Source organism: Notolepis coatsorum, assembly GCF_963971535.1.
Source record: "Notolepis coatsorum genome assembly, chromosome: 20".
NCBI classification, from domain to species: domain Eukaryota; kingdom Metazoa; phylum Chordata; class Actinopteri; order Aulopiformes; family Paralepididae; genus Notolepis; species Notolepis coatsorum.
This window is the reverse complement of record NC_140184.1, coordinates 41,923,453-41,941,954: the sequence shown is the minus strand read 5'-3', so window position 1 is coordinate 41,941,954 and position 18,502 is coordinate 41,923,453. Positions and strand designations below refer to the sequence as shown.

Sequence of the window (18,502 nt, the reverse complement as noted above, 5' to 3'; positions counted from 1 at the left end):
GCCATAATCCTCTTGTGTCGTTTTGTGCCATTTGTGTCTCCAGTTTGTCAGCATATGTCCTCTTAGCAAGTTTGACTGCTTTGCGTAGAGTATAGACTGAAGCCTTATACTCCTCCATGTTTCCTGACTCTCTACCCAGGTTGTAGGCGGTGGTACGAGAGTTCAGAGCTGCTCTAATAGTGCTATCCACCCACGGTTTCTGGTTTGGGAAAATCCGCACCGTTTTCCTGAGGACAATACCATCAGCTATTGTTGTTATGTAGCACACCACTATGTCTGCTAATTCACTGACGTCACTGGCACTTCCTATGAACATATCCCAGTCCGTGTCTGCAAGCACGTCCTTGAGCGTGGCCTGCAACGCACACTGTTGACAGTCACCTACCAGCTTCCACAGGCTTGGTTTTCTGGTAGGCCGGGCTTGGTTTCTCCACATCCTCAAAGGTCCCTGCACTCTGCAAGGCACCAGAAAGATTGACACACTTCACTACTGCTCCATTCCTTACTTCCCTCCCTACCACTCGACTTCTACCAGGCAGTAACTTGTAAGAGACCAGGGAAGGAGGGTAGGAAAGGAAACGAGAGGAAAATTGTCAATATGGTCCAATATACAAGTTGTCAAGATATTACGTCTTGATGACTTCCATTTTCATAACATTATATCATTTTATATAACATATTATCATCATCTCCTTATTGAGAGGCATGGCATTTGATGGTCCATCATGCAAGTCACTTCCTAGAAAGTATAAAGGTATTTTCAAGGTAAAATTTGTTTTATAAAAAGATGTCGCAAGCTGACATGTACGTTACCTTATCCATCCTGTCTTGCTGGACACCAAATTTCCCTCCAAATCCATGGGAATAATCTGGAAACAGAATGTAGGCAAGTATAGAGGTTAGGTTTTGTTTCACTCAAACTAACAGACTAACCACAGTTAGAATTTATCAGAGCTTTTCAGAGCTTAAAATAACAATTTAAACTGCCAGACCATGTTGTGGAAAGTCTTGGCAGAGGTCAAATGACAAGGTCTTTATACAAGATAGATGTATGACAATTTGTTTGATTATTTACAATCTAACTGTCTTTTTTGGGAGTTGAAGATGAGGCCTTTTATGGTCTGAAATTAACCAGACAAAGTAAACTGTGGTTGAGAGTATTGACAGAATCGAGGAGGGATAATTGCATGAGTCAAATGGAGGGTTGAGATGCAGCTCATGCAAACCTGTATGAAAGGAAGAACAAAATAACTGCCAAACAAACAGAATACTGATATACGGTAGACAGCAGAAGTCGAAGAGTGCTGGCAAATAGCCAGATGGTTCAGGCCAGTGGTTGGGGACAGAGGCAAGCAGCTGCCATCTTGGCTCAAACTCTGTTAGTCAGCCATATTTCTGTGCTTTTGCAGTAGGATAGTGGATAAATGCACTGTGTGGTGAACTGTATGACTGTGCAGCCATCATGCACAAGGTGACTGGGAAGCAAACAAATTGATATGGCAGTGCTGGGAACAGTAGGGATAGGGTAGGGCAGGCTAGGGTAGGGAAGCACTAGGGTAGGCTAGGGCTAAGCACTATACGATTCAGAGCTATATGGGGCATGGATGGGAAGGGGCAAAACAATTGTTCGTTACATCACAAAACCCATATATAGTTTACAAAGTAAACATTTACACATAGTCTGGGAATGTCAACGTTTCCGACACCTTAGCAGCAAAGACCAGAAGTTCTTGAAAATGAACGTTAGTTCAAGAAAACCCATTACCCAGAATGCATGGTTTTCCAAGAGCACAACTTTTTAGGACTTGGTGGTTACTGTAAACTACTGCAAACATACTGAAAGTATGGCTGCCATGATGCCATCATCAATGACACTGAGACGCCAGTATAATAGTACAAATACATATTTTAAATATCTTATTAATTTATTATATCATGACTATTCTACTGTTAATGTAACTGGTCTGTGCTGCAGAGGTGGGAGGTTGTGGAACAGAAGGGGGTTGTTTGTTAGTACAGGGGGGGGGTGTCATGGAGTGTCTCTCCCAGGAGGAGGGGGGGGGGGGGGGTGTCAGGGAGTGTCTCTCCCAGGAGGAGGAGGGGTGTCAGGGAGTGTCTCTCCCAGGAGGAGGAGGGGGGGGGGGGGTCTGTGTGTATAACAGGGATGGGTCTGTGCCTTTCTGAGACTCATGCTTTGCCAGGCTCTCCTTGTGCTCATATCCAAGAGCACACTGGTCTTGCTTCTCCACCTGTACCCCATACTGCCCTCCAAACCCACGCTTATAGTCTGAAACATAGCACACACATATACAGTAGAGTAGACAAACACACACAGACATTACACACATATATAATATAACAGACAGACAGAGACAGATATACACAAAGCATGCCTCAATATGTTTATCACTTGTTGGCCAAGCTGCAAACAACATCTTCAAAAATATATATATTTTTTCCCCATCTCTATTTTATGTTAAGGTTAGTTAGGCGTAACGTATCTAGCGAGGTTGAGATAAAGTTAGGTTAAGGTAACGGCTAGGTTCACGTACAACCTTTTAAGTGAAAGTTAGGATGAGCTCCAGCTTTGCAGCATGGCCAGCAAGTGACAATCTCTCAACATAACGACTAGCATAGAAAAGAACAGACAAGATACAGCGACAGAATCTATAAGAGACAGGCGTATGAAGGAATACATGGTCCCAAAACAGGCAAGAGGTAGAGGATGTAGAGCCTCCACAGTCCTCTACTCTGTAGCTGATATGATGTGAAAACATTCCCCTTAATTTTGTACCATGGTGCGGTTAATCTTCAAGTCTCACTTCCTCTGTGAGCCTGCGACAGATGTACTCTCAGCACACTGAGGAAGTTGTCAGCGTTCAATGAGCTAGACTGAAACCACACTGTGACCACATCAAAACACCACAAGTGTGGAGCGATGAGGAAGGAGGGTTTGGGGTGATTGAACACAGATTTTCAGCAGTTCCAAGAATTAAAGCAGCCAGCTTGTAAAGACTGAGGGGTGGTGGATGCTCATATTACAGTCAACTAACATTCTGTGTCTGCAACTTTTTTAAATAAAATCAAAGACCAGATGGTTTGATGAAGAGCTACATTTAGAAACCCACTTCATAATCTTGAAGTGTCACTTTTCTTGTTTTTATATAATAATTTATAAAACTGGCAAATAATTCATGACAAAATAAGGTCATGTGTGACAAATTTTTGCGATTGAGGCAACTAACAAAATATAATGGCGCTAACCTTCTAGCAGTTTCCTGTTAAAAATATTTTTTTCTTCAAACTAAGCTAATTAGGTAAAGTCTTTGGAGAAAAACGACGTAACTTTGACCTTTGGGTCACCTTTATCCTGCCTTTGTTTAGGACAGTATGTCTCAGTCTCCCTGAACACTAAGTATACAGTATCTCTCCATCCATTGTTAAGTGGCCTATGTGGACACATCAAACAGAAAGTAAATAACCATATTTTATGTTGTGCGTCAACTCATAAGAAGAAGGTTCCAGCCCAGAAATTAACTATGAATATTCCCTCTTCCAAAAGGGAAACCTACGAGCAAAGATTTCCCCAAAGGGATCAATAAAGGAATATCTTATCTTAAAAAGGTGTCCCCTTTCTGTGAGTAAAATGTCTTAATCACACATGTTTTACCCCTCTGAGTAAAGAGTCCTAATCAGATACATTACCTTTCTGTGACTCATGGAGCTGTAGTTTCTCCTGGTGGTCCCATCCCAATGCCGACTTGTCCTGCCTGTCTGTCTGCACGCCAAACTTGCCTCCAAAGCCTTTCACATAGTCTGCACACAGACAGACACACTTTCAATACTGTGTATAACACCAACATTAAATTTGAGTGGGTACACCACTGTATGCCCCACAGCCAAAAAAAGATAAACGTTTGTCTCACCCCCTAGTCTGTAATTTCTTTTTTTTATCGACTTTTTCTCCCCTTTTTCTATTTTTCTCCCATCCCAATTTAGCCATGCCAATTCTCGCCTCCCCTGTCTTGATCGTTGCTCGCATGTGCCCCCCACTGGCCGGTTGTAGGGAGGATAGAAGCCCATCGCATGTCCCTTCCGATACATGTGGAGGCAGCCAGTCGCATCTTTTCACCTGCCAGCGCGGACTCTCATTTGGCAAGGAGTAACGTGTAGGAGGCTCACACTGCCCCCGCCATTTTCCTGTCTCTGCTGTGCAGGCGCCCCAACCGACCTGTAGGAGTCGCTGTTTACAATGTCCAGATTACCACCCATCGACTTCCCACCCGCTAACTCTGCCAATTGAGTTAGTATGACGGCCGGCCCAAGCCGGAGGCAACGCCGACAGCGGGATTTGATACCGGTGTCTCGTGTTGGTGACGAGCGCAATGTCCGCTGCGCCACCCAGCCGCCTCCCCTAATCTGTAATTTCATACCAGTCTAAATATGTACACAGAATGCAATTGAGACTACAAATGAATTAGAGTTTAATTGGTAAACTCAATTGGTAAGGTGAAGCCCAAAATCACAAGGTAATGTCCCCAAACAAGTCAAGAAGAAACATCACAATAAATCAAGAACAAAATCCACCATAAAATCCAAATATGCAACATTCCCCAGCGAAGGTAAGGAAAAACTCATTAAAAACCAAGCAATAGGAAAAAAGCACCACAGGCGATGTGAAGGAGAGAAACTAATTCAGATGGTAAGAGCACCCAGTATGTATTTGCTCATATTTAGACGAGCATGGTCCTTTAAATTGAGATGTATTGCCTTTTTTATTTAAAAACGTACCTCTTGACCATAGCCTTTTAATACACATCACTGTTGTGTTGTGTTGATTGTACTGTAGCACTATTTTACTGTCCATTAAATTTTATTGCACTGCACTTTGCATCATTTTACTGTCTATTCTACTATTTTACTCTGTCTATTACAGGTTCAAAACTGTCGGGTATTAAACTGTGTGGGTAGCAAACAAGAAAGACCATCAGGCTTTAAAACCGTGTAGGACCCAGGCCTAGAACTGGGCCCAGAGAGAGGGAACTGCGCCCTGGGAGGGAGGTTTGCCCTGAGTGAGAGGTTCGAAGGGTCAAAGTGGGTATCAAACAGGAGGGAAGACTGTCAAGTTTTAAACTGTGGATACCAAACAGAGAAGGGAAAGACGACGTTAAACTGTTAAAACAGTAATCCAGAACTATTGTATTTAGGGCTGTCTTAAATACTTCGAAGCTTCGTTCGATGGCACAAGCTTCGAACATAAAAAAAAAAATCGAAGTTTAAAAAAAAATAATAATAATAATTTTTTTTTCAAATTTTTAATTTTTTTTTAATTTTTACTTCGGTGTGTGTGTGTGCATGGGGCCATTGGGTGGGGCCGGGGGACAAATACACTGGAGGAAAGTAACCCAGCTCAGCACTGCCCAAATTATATCATCACTATTGCCCGTTTGAAGGATATCATCCTCAAACACATATACCGGTACACCACCTACACGCCTATTCTCAGTCCTTGCCCCACAATGGTGGAATGAACTACCCACCCCAGTTAGGACAGCCGAATCCCATCCAATCTTTCGCCGTCGACTAAAGACGCACTTCTTCAACCATTATCTGAAATAAAATTTAAAAAATAAAATAAAAAAAATCTAACCCTAACTAACCTTACTGTCATGCACTTGTCCTAATAAACTAACCTACACTGTAACTAACAAGCAACACTTTGATGAATATTGTTACTCAGCTGATAGAGTTGTATCCTTCCTGATGACCTGTCGTACAGAACTTGTAAGTCGCTTTGGATAAAAGCGTCAGCTAAATGACTAAATGTAAATGTGAATGTAAATGCCTTGTAGAATTCCACACATAAGAAAGAAAGATACTGGGATGAATAAACAAAATAGGAAATAAAATGTAGAAATGCATGCAATACATAAATAAATATGAATCTCCATATATGAAATAGAACATTTAGATAAGGTGCTACTGAGATGTTTGTGAGTTCTTTGTTTTTTTGTGGAAGTAGCCCTTCTTAAAAATGCATGAACATTCACTGATAATTGGTCTGTAGTGGAGTCTACAAGGTCTACATTGCCGGACCATGTAGAATCCGGACCTTGTAGACAGACATAATTCTGTGCATAGTTTAGTCTACACAGGCCATATTTCAAATAATCAAAATCTTACTTCATTCATCTTAAACATTCTTGATTTGGGGGATTGGTAGTTCCCATGAAATCTGAAGTTGTTCAAACGACAACAGCGATCCACCTTGAATTAAATCACACTGTCCACTTTATTTATAGAGCACATTTAAAAACAACAAAGTTTACCAAAGTGCTGTACAAGTCCCACAACATAAGATTAAAAAAAAAAAAAATAAAAAATAAAAAAAATAAAATCGAAGCTTCGAATTAAAATCGAAGCTCGGCCCCGAAGCTTCGATTGCCAAAATTTTTTTTGAATGTCAGTCGTAATTGTATTGCACTGTAAAAAACTGATTTTGTCTGCACTGTATGTGCTCATTTCATGTATATTCTATTCTACTACTTATTGCACTGCACTATTTTACTGTCTATTCTATCTTATTCTTTTTATTATTGTCTATTTTTAAAACTGAATCAAACCATAAAGAAGGTGGCCTGTTAGATCCTAATGTGAAAAACTGATTTTATATGTCTGCACTTTATGTGCTCATTTTATGCCCGTCTTTTATCTGTGAAGCACTTTGAGGTGCAATTTCTGTATGAAAGGTGCTATACATTTATTATGTTTATTATTATTATTATTATTTCAAGGCTCATATACTGTAATTTTCGGACTATAAGCCGCGCCTTTTCCCCCCATTTTTCGACCCTGCGGCTTATATAACGGTGCAGCTTATATGTGACTCAACGTGACCAACCCCGAAAATGTAAAAATCGAAATATTGCTTTTTTGACTGCATTGAAATGTTATTCATCTGTTCCCTTATTTGCTAAACTTAATACAACTTGTAAATGAGTTAATTATTGTTATTTGTCCGACAGTATTGTGTCCCAATTAGGGATGGGTACCTTTCACATTTGAACCGATACCGGTACCGGTACCTGTGAATCGATACCGGTACCCAACGGTACCTTTTTTCGGTACTTTAGTCTCAAGAAATTTAATTAATAAATAATTTAATTAGTAAAAAATAAAATCCAAACTTCAAATAACTACAATTTCGACAGTTTTCGGCTTGTCATTGCTCCGACTGCTTTGTTGTTGAATCAAGTCAAATCCTAGGTAAGCATATATTGTGCGTGTGAACGTTGACATGAAAAAAAAAAAGTAAAAAAAAAAAAAAAAAAAATTTTTTTCGGTTTCTCACTTGATTCGATACTCGGTAGTACCGACGTGTTTCGGTTCGGTGCCTCAAAAGTACCGAATTCGGTACCCATCCCTAGTCCCAATGCTAATTACATATGGTAATTAAACATTAAAACACCTGCGGCTTATAGTCCAGTGCGGCTTATATATGTACACATCATTCAATTTAGCTGCTGCGGCTTATATTCAGGTGAGGCTTATTGTGCGAAAATTACGGTAATTCCTCTTAACACATTCTACGCCATTAACGAGTTAACTCGTTATTGGCCGGCAATCGTTGAGCGCCAACAACGAGTTAACTCGTTTTTATCATAGTTATTTCCTTTTAGGGCTGTCCCTGACTAAGGATTTGGATGGTCGACTAGGATTGGCCAAAATTTGCCGTTAGTCGACTATTGGTCGACTTAAAAAAAATATATATATATATTTGTAAACTTTTTTTTGGTTATCATTCCATTTGGGCTGTGGGGGTGCTTAATGTCTGAAGGAGTCGACTGAAGGCTTCTTGTCCTCTGCAAAAGCATGCAATTAGTCCACTGATGGATACATCTTGATATTTGTCTAGTCTAGTGTGTTCATTAGATGGGTGAAATCCTCTTTCAGTGCCTCTGTGCCTGTTTTCATAGGCAGTTAGCCTCTGGTATGCGTGCCATTAGCGTTAGCCACGCTTCTATGCCTCTTTTCTTTTGGAAAGGAGAAAAAAAATAAAAATGAGAAAAAAAAATAATACTTTTTTTTTATTATATTCGACTAAGAGGTTGGCCAGTCGACTACGGCTCCTTTCGACCGATTAGTCGACTAATCGATTAATAGGGGTCAGCCCTATTTCCTTTATTCGCTATTGGCATTCATAATTCATCCAGCAAGGCTCCGGGAGCCAGCTTGACTCTGTCTGATATTTCAACGCCTCAATACCGCCGCCTGGTGGATTTCGGGTGAGTTGCACTCCACTCTAAACCGGATGTGGCGCTCTGTGCATCGGGGAAAATGTTCCGGCAGAGATATCTTGTTATGTTGATCCAGACAAACACTCGAGTGAATTGGATCGCTTTTCGAGACGCAAGAATCAATATGCTTTCGGCGTTTATTGCGTCATACAAACGGAAAATGGATCTAGCAGATCGAAATCAAATAATTGGAATATTTTTCTCTCCACTCATCGGCCACAGGTAAGAGGAATCTAACGTTAATTCCAGCTCGATTGTCCATTTATTTCAATGGAATCCATCTGATCAACGTATGTCGTACTAAAGAAAGCCGTTACTGACAATCAAGGAATCATAAACGACCCCCCCCCCCTTTCCTTCACGCATGATGGAGCATAATGTATACCGAGCATATGCATTTGAATTTTTTAATATAGCGTGTATAGGAACGAAACACCAATCGATTATGTATAATATGCATCGGGCCTATAACTCACATTCTAGGAATTACTGCTCTACACTCTAAAAACATACTTATATTTACGACGGTACTAACACGACAATGTATGAATGGAAAAATATAACGTTCCCACATCCGGATCAATAGATACCCGATGTTGAATGGGCCATAGTAATGTCGATATAGCTATAATATTAAAAAAGTTATAGCCCTGCAAAGAAGGTGAGCGACTCCATCGGCTTACAGCACTGGCAGAGAGTGGTATAAGATGGGCAAACTGCATGGCACAGAATGTGTTAACACTAACTTACACTGTACATCAGATCATTTTGGCAAGGTTATCAGTGTACACCACATATGCAAACAGACCCCAATGCATTGTGGGAAATTATTCAGGTCACCTTTTCCTTCCTTCTTTTGCTCCTATCCATAAAAGGTGTAATTGTGCAATCAGGAAGTATCCATTTTGACTGCCAGTGGGTATTTGGACAAGAACATACAGGCAAAGCTGTTCAGCTATGTCAAAAGAGTCCAGCCCAGGCCTTTTAAAACAGAGCCTGCAAAGCACTTCTGATCCCATTATACATATTAGGGGTGGGGTAAAACAGATGTTGTATATACAGTATATCATTATTGATAAAACAGATGTTGTATATACAGTATTGTATAACAGATGTTGTATATACAGTATTAGATAAAACAGATGTTGTATATACAGTATTACATCAAACAGATGTTGTATATAGAGTATATCGTTATTGCAGATGTTGACCCGTTGGGGACATCATTTGCAGTTGAAGAAAATGTAATAAATGGCAATATTGTGATATTATAGTATTGTGACTCAAGTATCATGATAATATTGTAACGTGGGGCCTCTGGTGATTCCCACTCCTAATACTTATGGATGATTGGGATGCAAGATCAATGATTTCTCTGCCGATATGGACTTTGTGGTGATAGCATGAAAACAGAAATCCAACGCCAATTTAGCTTTGACAAACTATTAGTCCATTCTTTGTTTGATTTTCTATCTTTTTGTCTACAATTGCTGAGTGTTGAGCGACAATTAGGCCTATGAGTGTCAGAGTGAGCTCATACTAACCTGTCTGAGACTCGTGCTTCTCCGTTTTACTCTGGTACTCAAAGCCCACGGCGCTCTTGTCCACTTTGTCCGTCTCGACTCCATATTTACCACCAAAACCTTTGGAATAATCTAGCGGTTGCCGGAGCCGAGGCAGGAGAAGAGAAACAACAGTTAAGACAAGACAACGGGTGACTGGAGGGAGTCAATATGGAGTCTCTATTCAGCGGTCATCTGGAAGCACGTTCCGACTGTATTCCGATACATCTTGGGAGACACTACGACGGGAGGACAGTAGACTATGCACAAAGACAATCACATCACACACAGCAGCTGCTATAGCTAGAACCAAAATGAAGGCATGGTTTTAGCAGCCTGATATAAAGCAGGTCAACAGCAGAGTCCGAGGGATGAAAACAAGGAGGAAGAAACACTCACGTGGTTGGCAAGGTTGTTCAGGTTATGGTAGGTGTGTGTGTGTGTGTGTGCACATGTTTAGTCCTGGTTGAGGGCAGAGGATGCCACCTGGCAGGTTCCACGAGACAAACCTTTCTGGGACTCGTGTTTCTCCGTTTTGCCTTGGTAGTCGAAGCCCAGTGCACTCTGGTCCACACGATCTGACTGCACTCCGTACCGCCCCCCAAACCCAGTGGAATAGTCTACAGGGTTGAAGCAGCATAGAAGCAGGTGGTGAAGAAGCAGCCCAAGTCCAAATCACCCACTGGCTCTTAAAAGTTCTAACCAATGACTAGCCCCAAGAAACTAGAGGGCTGTGAAACCAAAACAAACTGCTACAGTAATCGTTCACATTTACTGATGTGCATTGAACTGATTGAAACAAGTTAAATTCATGAAGTTTGAAAATTCTATTCCTTTTTTGCTGATCGCCAGCTGTATGTATATAACACTATGGCATATCAAAGCTAGGCAGATATAGTAAGAGGGACTCCCACATCCATTGGGTGACGGTATGTCAATACTTACCATAAAATTTGGGTCACCCATTTGTCATTCACCAGAGAGTCTGTCTGCTTTCTGGACACTGACATGTTGCAACTTTTGAGTGAAAAATGTAACATTCTAAATCCAGATGTCAGCACCCAGGGGGCGGCTGGGTAGCGCAGAGGACTAAGCACTCGCTACTACTGCAGAGACTCTGGGATCGAATCCAGCCATCAGCGGTACCTCTGGCTTAGTCAGTCATCCCTACTAACACAATTGGCAGTGTTAGTGGGTGGGAAGCCGGTGGGGTATGTGTCCTGGTCGTTGTAAACTGCGACTCCTACTGGTCGGTCGGGACGCTTGTTGAGCAGGGAGGGGATCTGGGGGAAATAGCGTGAACCTCTGCACACGTTGTGTTACGTTACGTTCCCCCAGTGAAACTCCTCGCTGTCGGGTGAAAAGAAGCGGCTGGCGACTCCACATGTATCGGAGGAGGCATGTTGTAGTTCTACACCCTCCCCAGGCCGACAGTGGGGCAATGCGCGCAACGACCAGGAAGGGAATTGGCATAACGACTAAATTGGGATGGGTGAAAAATACAGAAAGCCAACATTTAAAATATATATGTCAGCACCCAGAAGGTAGACAGATTCTCCATTGGAGTTGACAATTTGGACGATTTCGACCATCAACAACTTTGGGGTGAATGTTTTTATGAAATATGAATGTTTGTTTAGGTCGTATAGAATGCATACGAGTAAGAAAAATAAAATCACATAACATACCAGTCACCCAAGGGATCTTACTTTCATCTCACTATAATGTTCATTTGCCTGGCTCCGATATGTAGCTAGTGTAGCGTTACATACAGTCTGGGACCAGCAATTCCTTTTTATGCTATTGTACATCAGTGATTGGATGAAAGGATAAAATAAAACAGATTAGCATGATATGATATTAGCATTTATAATGCTTTATAATATTAAAAAAAATACGAATAAATGGACAGGACAAAGAACAGGGAACCAGGCAGACGGACAGACAGAGAACATAAGAACACCTGTTAAGTAATAACGGTTAGTAGCAATAGAGTGAAATGGAACTGGGCATGCTTCTACACGACTGTGGTGACAAGGCACAACCCAGGGTGATCATGAGAGAATGGAATCATGGGAGTGTAGCTGATAAGCATTGAGCGCCAAGAGCCTGCAGTGGAAGGACACCCAGCGTTGGCAGAGCAATTCTTCCTGACCATAAAGTGTGTGTGTGTGTTTTTAGCTAAAGTGGATAGAAAACAGTGCAAAAGTCTTAGGCAGCCAAGAGTTTTTATATAAATGGTCTTACAGTAGATTCTTTTATTTTTAACACTTTGAATGCCCATCACGAGATATCTCGGGTTATCAGCCCGCCCCCTGAATGCCCATCACGAGAATTCTCGTGAATTCTTTTTTATTAGCGATCTGAATTCATATTTCATCAACCGAGTCTACCGTTGGTAAGCCAGCCCCACAAGGCGCTCAGATGTGAAAAAAGCGCCCCCTATCGTCTCCCAGATGGTAATGCACCCTTTTGGATTAGACTCAATGAAAATGAGAAAAAAACTCCGGAATCCACATTTTACTTCTCACGCATGTAACCGGAGCCGATCAGATTCATTGTGGACCCTCAGCACAGCGTGTAATATGTGTTTTACAGTATACGCGTTGGATCAATAAAAGGATAGATTTTTGGAATGGCGATCAGGAATTGGAATAATCCATTTGGATACCATCTGATCTCAGGTAAGGAATCTATTTTACCAGTCTAAGGATAATCAGACCTGTTTTCACGGAGATATAAGCTTTTCCCCTATATGTGATATGGCTGTTTGACTGTGCGAGCGATCAGGAACTAAGAGAATCGATTTTCAGCTTGCGGCACCAGCATGCATACGTACACATATACTATCGATAATCTAGCGTTTATTTGAAAACGATTCATAAATAGGCAGAAAAATGACAACGTTCTAGATCTAGAATATTACAGTACAGGGCGTTTATCACGGATTCTTTTTTTTTCTCTTGAAAACGAGGGCTTTTCAAAATGCTATAAAACGGAAATGAACTGATAAAAAAACAATCCGCTTCGACAATGTTGACTGGAAAATGAGTCATTGATAAGCGACGGGCAGATTAGACACATAATTTAAAACATAGATTAGGCGATATTAATGCTAACATTGAAGTGGATGGTGGGCATTCAAGCACTAAATGTGCGCCCCCTGCTGGGCACTGAAAGTGTTAATAATTTAAGTCAGTAGACTACTCCTAGTACATTTTTAGAAACTTTTAATTTAATTATTTTTTTAAAGCATCTTCATGGTTTAATGCAAACATATGTTGCAGGGACTATTATAATCATCATATTGGCATGACTGTATGCATCAAAGGGTTAAATCAAGCATTTTAAAGTGCTTTAGAGGAAATGTCAAAATATCACGATATATATCCTGTATCGCGATATAGCCAAACAATATCACGATATCCTTTAGAGGCCATATCGCCCAGCCCTAGAGTGTGTGTGTGGGGTGCTCAGTGTCCCTCTCTCTCTCTCGCTCGTTCTCTACTCTCTCTGTCGGCACCCGCACCACGTCAACCCCGTTTAAGGAAGTGTCAGTATTTCCACTCGCTCTGTTGTTGAGCGAATGGTTGAGTGTGGCTACAACCATAGAGGGGGCGTTAGTTCTACAACCATAGAGGGGGCGTTAGTTATGCAGAATTCTTGGACGTCACAGGTACGCGAAATTCAGAATAGCTTAGTTCAGTGAGGGAGGATCTCGTGAACTCGAGACTGGACTGATGAGCGAAAATGAGAATTAGAGACACAGACCCCATTGACACAACCCCACATTGCTAGAAAACAATGCTAAACACTGGAAAAGGCCATTTATAAGACACAGGACCTTTAATTTTAGTGTTCAGAAACATCCACAGAAACTGTGACAATTAATTTATCACTTGCTAGCACAGGTTAAACACTTATCTCCCATAGCAACCGATCTCACAGGTCCCATGAATCAGTTTACATTTGAAAGCTTAATGTTTTGATACCAACTTGACATCTCCTTTCAATTAACAAAAGGCCACACCCCCTCAACATACTGAGAGTTGGCTGTGCTCAGCGAAGCTTCACTAAAACAGTTATAACAAATTAAATGATACAGAACAGCCATATTTTCATATTCTGGGATCATGATCATCATATTGCCAACGTTCTGTTGATTCCTACCACCAAGCCATATTACATGATGATATGCAAAAGGAAATCCATAGAGCCATCTGCTTGGCCACCACCATGGCCACAACCATAGTGAATCTGGCTTTAGTAGTTACAGGCAGCCTGGCAGAGGTCAAGCAGCTGCTAGTCCACACAACAGCACTAAGACAGGACTGGACAAGACTGCACATTTCTGGAACCTCTGGTATGTCACTGCCTGATCTCCTCTGCCTGACTCATTTGCCCGGTGTTTATACTGTTTATTCCTTGAGCAACATCAGACCCGGAATGTTGTGTGTAGAAATCATTCCTCAAACACCCGTCTGTAACCGAGCCTGAGGCACTTATGTGGTATTCAGTGAGCACCATTTCAAAACATTATATATATATTTTTTTGAATCATCTTTTCCCCCCTTCTTTTTCCATTTTTTCTCCCATCCCCAATGTTAGTCGTTATGCCAATTCCCAATCCCCCTCCTGGTCGTTGCGCACTCTACCCCCTACCGTCGGTCCGGGAGGGCGGAGACTATCACATGCTTCCTCCGACACATGTGTACCCAGCCCACCGCGTGGTCACATTACCTCTCCTAGATCCTTCCCTTGCAGGCCCCCCCGACCGAACTGTAGGAGTCACTGTTTAGTGTTTACAATGACCAGGACCCACCCTCGCCAGGTTTCCCACTCGCTAACACTGCCAATTGTGTTAGTATGGACAGTCGGCCAACCCGGAAGCACCACAGCTGGATTCGATCCCACTGTCTCTGTGGTGGTAGACAGACTCTTAGTCCGCTGCGCTACCCGGCCGCTCCAAAACATTATATTAACTTAAAAACACCCACACAAGCAGGAAGAGGAAGGGGAACACGTGCAGGTTGAGGGGATCTGGCAGTGAGTGACACAGTAGAATCAAACGTCTTAGCCAATTACTGGTAATATGGAGTTGAAACAAACATCACCTGTCTGTGAAGCATGTTTCTCTGTCTTCCCAGCATACTCAAACCCAACAGCAGACTGGCATAAGAAAAGAAGAGGAGGCACACCATTATTCTACTCAGTCCTCCTGCGTGTGTCTGTGTGCGTCTCTGTGTGTGTGTGTGTCCTAAAGAGGGTGATTGCACATCAGAACTAAAATGTCTAATGTTCATGTAAATAATTTCATTGTATTTATTTGATCCCTCTCCAGCTACTTTGTAACTTAGTGTAGACCACAGGACATTTAGGACTAGCTGAGTGGGCGTACCTGGTCAATGTAACTTAGTGTGTAGACCACAGGACATTTAGGACTAGCTGAGTGGGGGTACCTGGTCAATGCGATCGGCAACTTTGTAACTTAGTGTAGACCACAGGACATTTAGGACTAGCTGAGTGGGGGTACCTGGTCAATGTGATCGGCAACTTTGTAACTTAGTGTAGACCACAGGACATTTAGGACTAGCGTACCTGGTCAATGCGATCAGCCTGCACTCCAAACTTCCCGCCAAAGCCCTTGGAGGTGTCAGTCTGAGAGCAGTGCTTGGACAGTTTGATCTGGTAGTCATGTCCCACGGCAGACTGTCAAGAGGCACAAGAACCAAAAGGCATAAATGAGAAAGCTACAGAACAAAAAAGATCTCCAAGGAGAAACTTCAAACTGCACACACATAGAGACCTGGTTCAATTAGCAAACCTGCTTGGACACCAGGCTGGTGGGTTTTATTACAAGGCACAAAACAATGTGTTAGACGTTTCTAAAAGTCTATTCAGCATACCTTTCCATTAGGGATGTCCGATATTATCGGCCTACCGATATTGGCATAAAAATGTGATATCGGAAAATATCGTTAATTTTTTTTTTTTTTTTTTTTCACATTTATTTAACCTTTATTTACCCAGGCAAGCAAGTAAGAACAAATTATTATTTTATTTATTGTCAAAGTATACATAATGTTGTGTTAATTACACGACAAGAGATATGTAATGTTAATTACCTGAAATGATTCCGTTTTTTGGGGGGGAAACCCTGCATATATCGGTATCGGTTGATATCGGTATCAAAAATTAAGAGTTGGACAATATCGGTATAGGTAAAAAAGCCAATATCGAGCATCCATACTTTATGATTAAAAACTATCCTGACAGATGTTCCTGATGCTGAGTGTAAAAAACACATCCATCTTTTTCTCAAAAACATGGTAATTAAATGCTTTATTTGCACATGATGTTTGAATCATGTTTGCTATGCACTAGTGAAAAAGAAGTGTGGAGTGTAAACGCAGCAGTTGAACTGTAAGGGCCAGTGGTTTAAGTGCTGACAATTGACTCATCACACCCACACACAGAGCATGGGCTAAACAGTGCTTGGTCATCACATTCATGCTGGAATGACCACAGTCCAGGGACAGAAAGGTGTGGATGGAGAGAGATGCCTGGGGAGGGAAGGGGGGGTTAGAGAGAGAAATGCCTATGGCTGGCTAACCCCTTGTTCACACATACAAGAGAGATGGACATAAACAACAGTCATCGCTGTAGAAGCACTTAGACCTTATTTAGTTCCACTACTAAAAGATGGCTTTTTATTTATATATATATAGTTTTACATCTGGAGTCAATGAAAGCTCTAGACAGAGATCTTTGTTTTGGTTAAAAACTCCTTGGCCAGAGCCTATGAAAAACATTCACACACAATGTCATGGAAAAATATGGTGGGGAAACAAAATACAACTGAGTGCAATGGAAATTAAATAGAACAGACAATACAGTTTATATAACAAACTATATCCTTGATATTCGTTTTAGATTGTAACTCATCCACAGGTTCTCTTTTATCAAATTTTACTAAGAATTTAAAAAAATAATAAGTTTTATTATTTTTCTTGCAAGGGGGGGGGGGTCGCACAGAGATAGCATTTATCTGCACTGTACTTTGACTAATTAACCTTGAACAGAGAATAAGTATATCAGGAGTAGATCAATGCCTTAATCAATGTGAAGATCGATATGCTGTTTGCATTGGGGTTTGGATCGCGGACTCTGCCTCAACTGCGGTTGTAAACTGCCATAGAGCTACTCTCTCTCTGAAAGAGATAGGGCTTGAGTTGAGTTGTCAGCTCCTTTCTGTCATTCATTTCTATGCTGGAGAAGCGACAGGCGCGCTCCTCTTCCCAGCACCGCGCCTCGCGTTTTATGAGCTCTCGACAGCAGTGTTTTTGGTCGGAGCGCTCCCAGCTCATAAAGTTGAAACTAGTTCAACTTTTGGAAAAGGAGTGCGCTCATCAATGTAACTCATCGAGGAAGGGGCGGAGCCGCGGCTGGCGCGAGCCTCAGAAAAACGTTCCGAGCTTCTTTTTTTTTTTTAAAGCGGTCCGCCTTGAAAAAAACGTCCCTGGTGGACACATAGCCATACATGTCTAAACTAGAATGTGTGCTCATTGGATTACATATCCGCAGCATGCTATAGTGGGTCATGAATAGTTCCCCCCAATGAATGAAGAATGTATGGCATGTACTAGGGCTGCCCCCAAATAATCAATCGAAAGGAGTCGTAGTTGACTGCCAACCTCTTAATCGAATGCAAAAAAAATATATATATATAAAAAAATATATATTATAAAAGCAAAGAGGCCTAGAAGCGTGGCTAACGCTAATGGCACGCATACCGGAGAGGCTAACTTCCTAAGAAAACGAGCACAGAAAGAGGATTTCACCCATCTAATGACCACACTAGACTAGACAAATATCAAGATGTGTCCATCAGTGGACCAATTGCATGCTTTCGCAGAGGACAAGAAGCCTTCAGTCGACTCCTTCAGACATTAAGCACCCCCCACAGCCAAAATGGAATGATACAAAAAATGTAAATTAAAATAAAAGTATATATATATATATTTTTTTTTTTTTTTTTTTTTTCATAGTCGACTATCGGCAACTTTTGGCCAATCAAAGTCGACTATACAAATCCTTAGTTGGGGACAGCCCTAGCATGTACACATATGTTGTATGTCGTCTCTTGTGGCCTTTTGATTTGAAGCTGGAGTACTTAATTGGAATTGAAGATAAATTGGACACCTTCTTGCCATGGAGTGATCATGTTTTTAATATCGTCCGTTTTCATTTAACACTTTTGAGTGCCACGGGCGCGTTGTCGTTAGTTCATGCTGACTGTTGAATGCCACCAACGCTATATAGCGTTTGTTTGTCGTATTTTTTTAAATTAGCAATTTGAATTCATATTTCATCAATCGAGCCTCACGCTAGTGCTGCACTCTCTCTGAGCTCCATTGGGAAAATACCGCCGCCTATCGTCTCTCCCTGTGTAACTGCACCCCATTAGATTAGACTGGTGGGGGGTCCAGTTTCCTCATTTAACTTTTCCGGCGAGGCATCTGAAGAGACCCAAGTGATCGCCGAGCCGGAAAACGTGTGGAATACATATTTACAGTACCCGGCGCTGAATCAATAAACGCGATCGATATTTGGAATGGCGATCAGGAATTGGAATAATCTTTT

The 18,502-nt window shown here is 41.6% G+C and overlaps 1 protein-coding gene across 4 annotated transcripts in view; it reads right to left on the bottom strand.

Annotated features, from left to right (window-relative positions):
- The window catches only part of cttn (cortactin), a 45,377-nt gene that overhangs the window by 15,071 nt on the left and 11,804 nt on the right, over positions 1-18,502 (bottom strand). The window contains exons 5-12 of one of the 4 annotated variants that reach the window (XM_084337832.1): positions 15,458-15,568; positions 14,974-15,028; positions 10,369-10,479; positions 9,842-9,952; positions 3,706-3,816; positions 2,177-2,287; positions 814-869; positions 386-455 (exon numbers count right to left, since the gene is read on the bottom strand). In XM_084337832.1, the coding sequence (XP_084193958.1) occupies positions 386-455; positions 814-869; positions 2,177-2,287; positions 3,706-3,816; positions 9,842-9,952; positions 10,369-10,479; positions 14,974-15,028; positions 15,458-15,568 (736 nt within the window). The remainder of the gene's footprint in view (positions 1-385; positions 456-813; positions 870-2,176; positions 2,288-3,705; positions 3,817-9,841; positions 9,953-10,368; positions 10,480-14,973; positions 15,029-15,457; positions 15,569-18,502) is intronic. The other 3 variants (XM_084337833.1, XM_084337834.1, XM_084337835.1) reach the window with 3 other exon arrangements.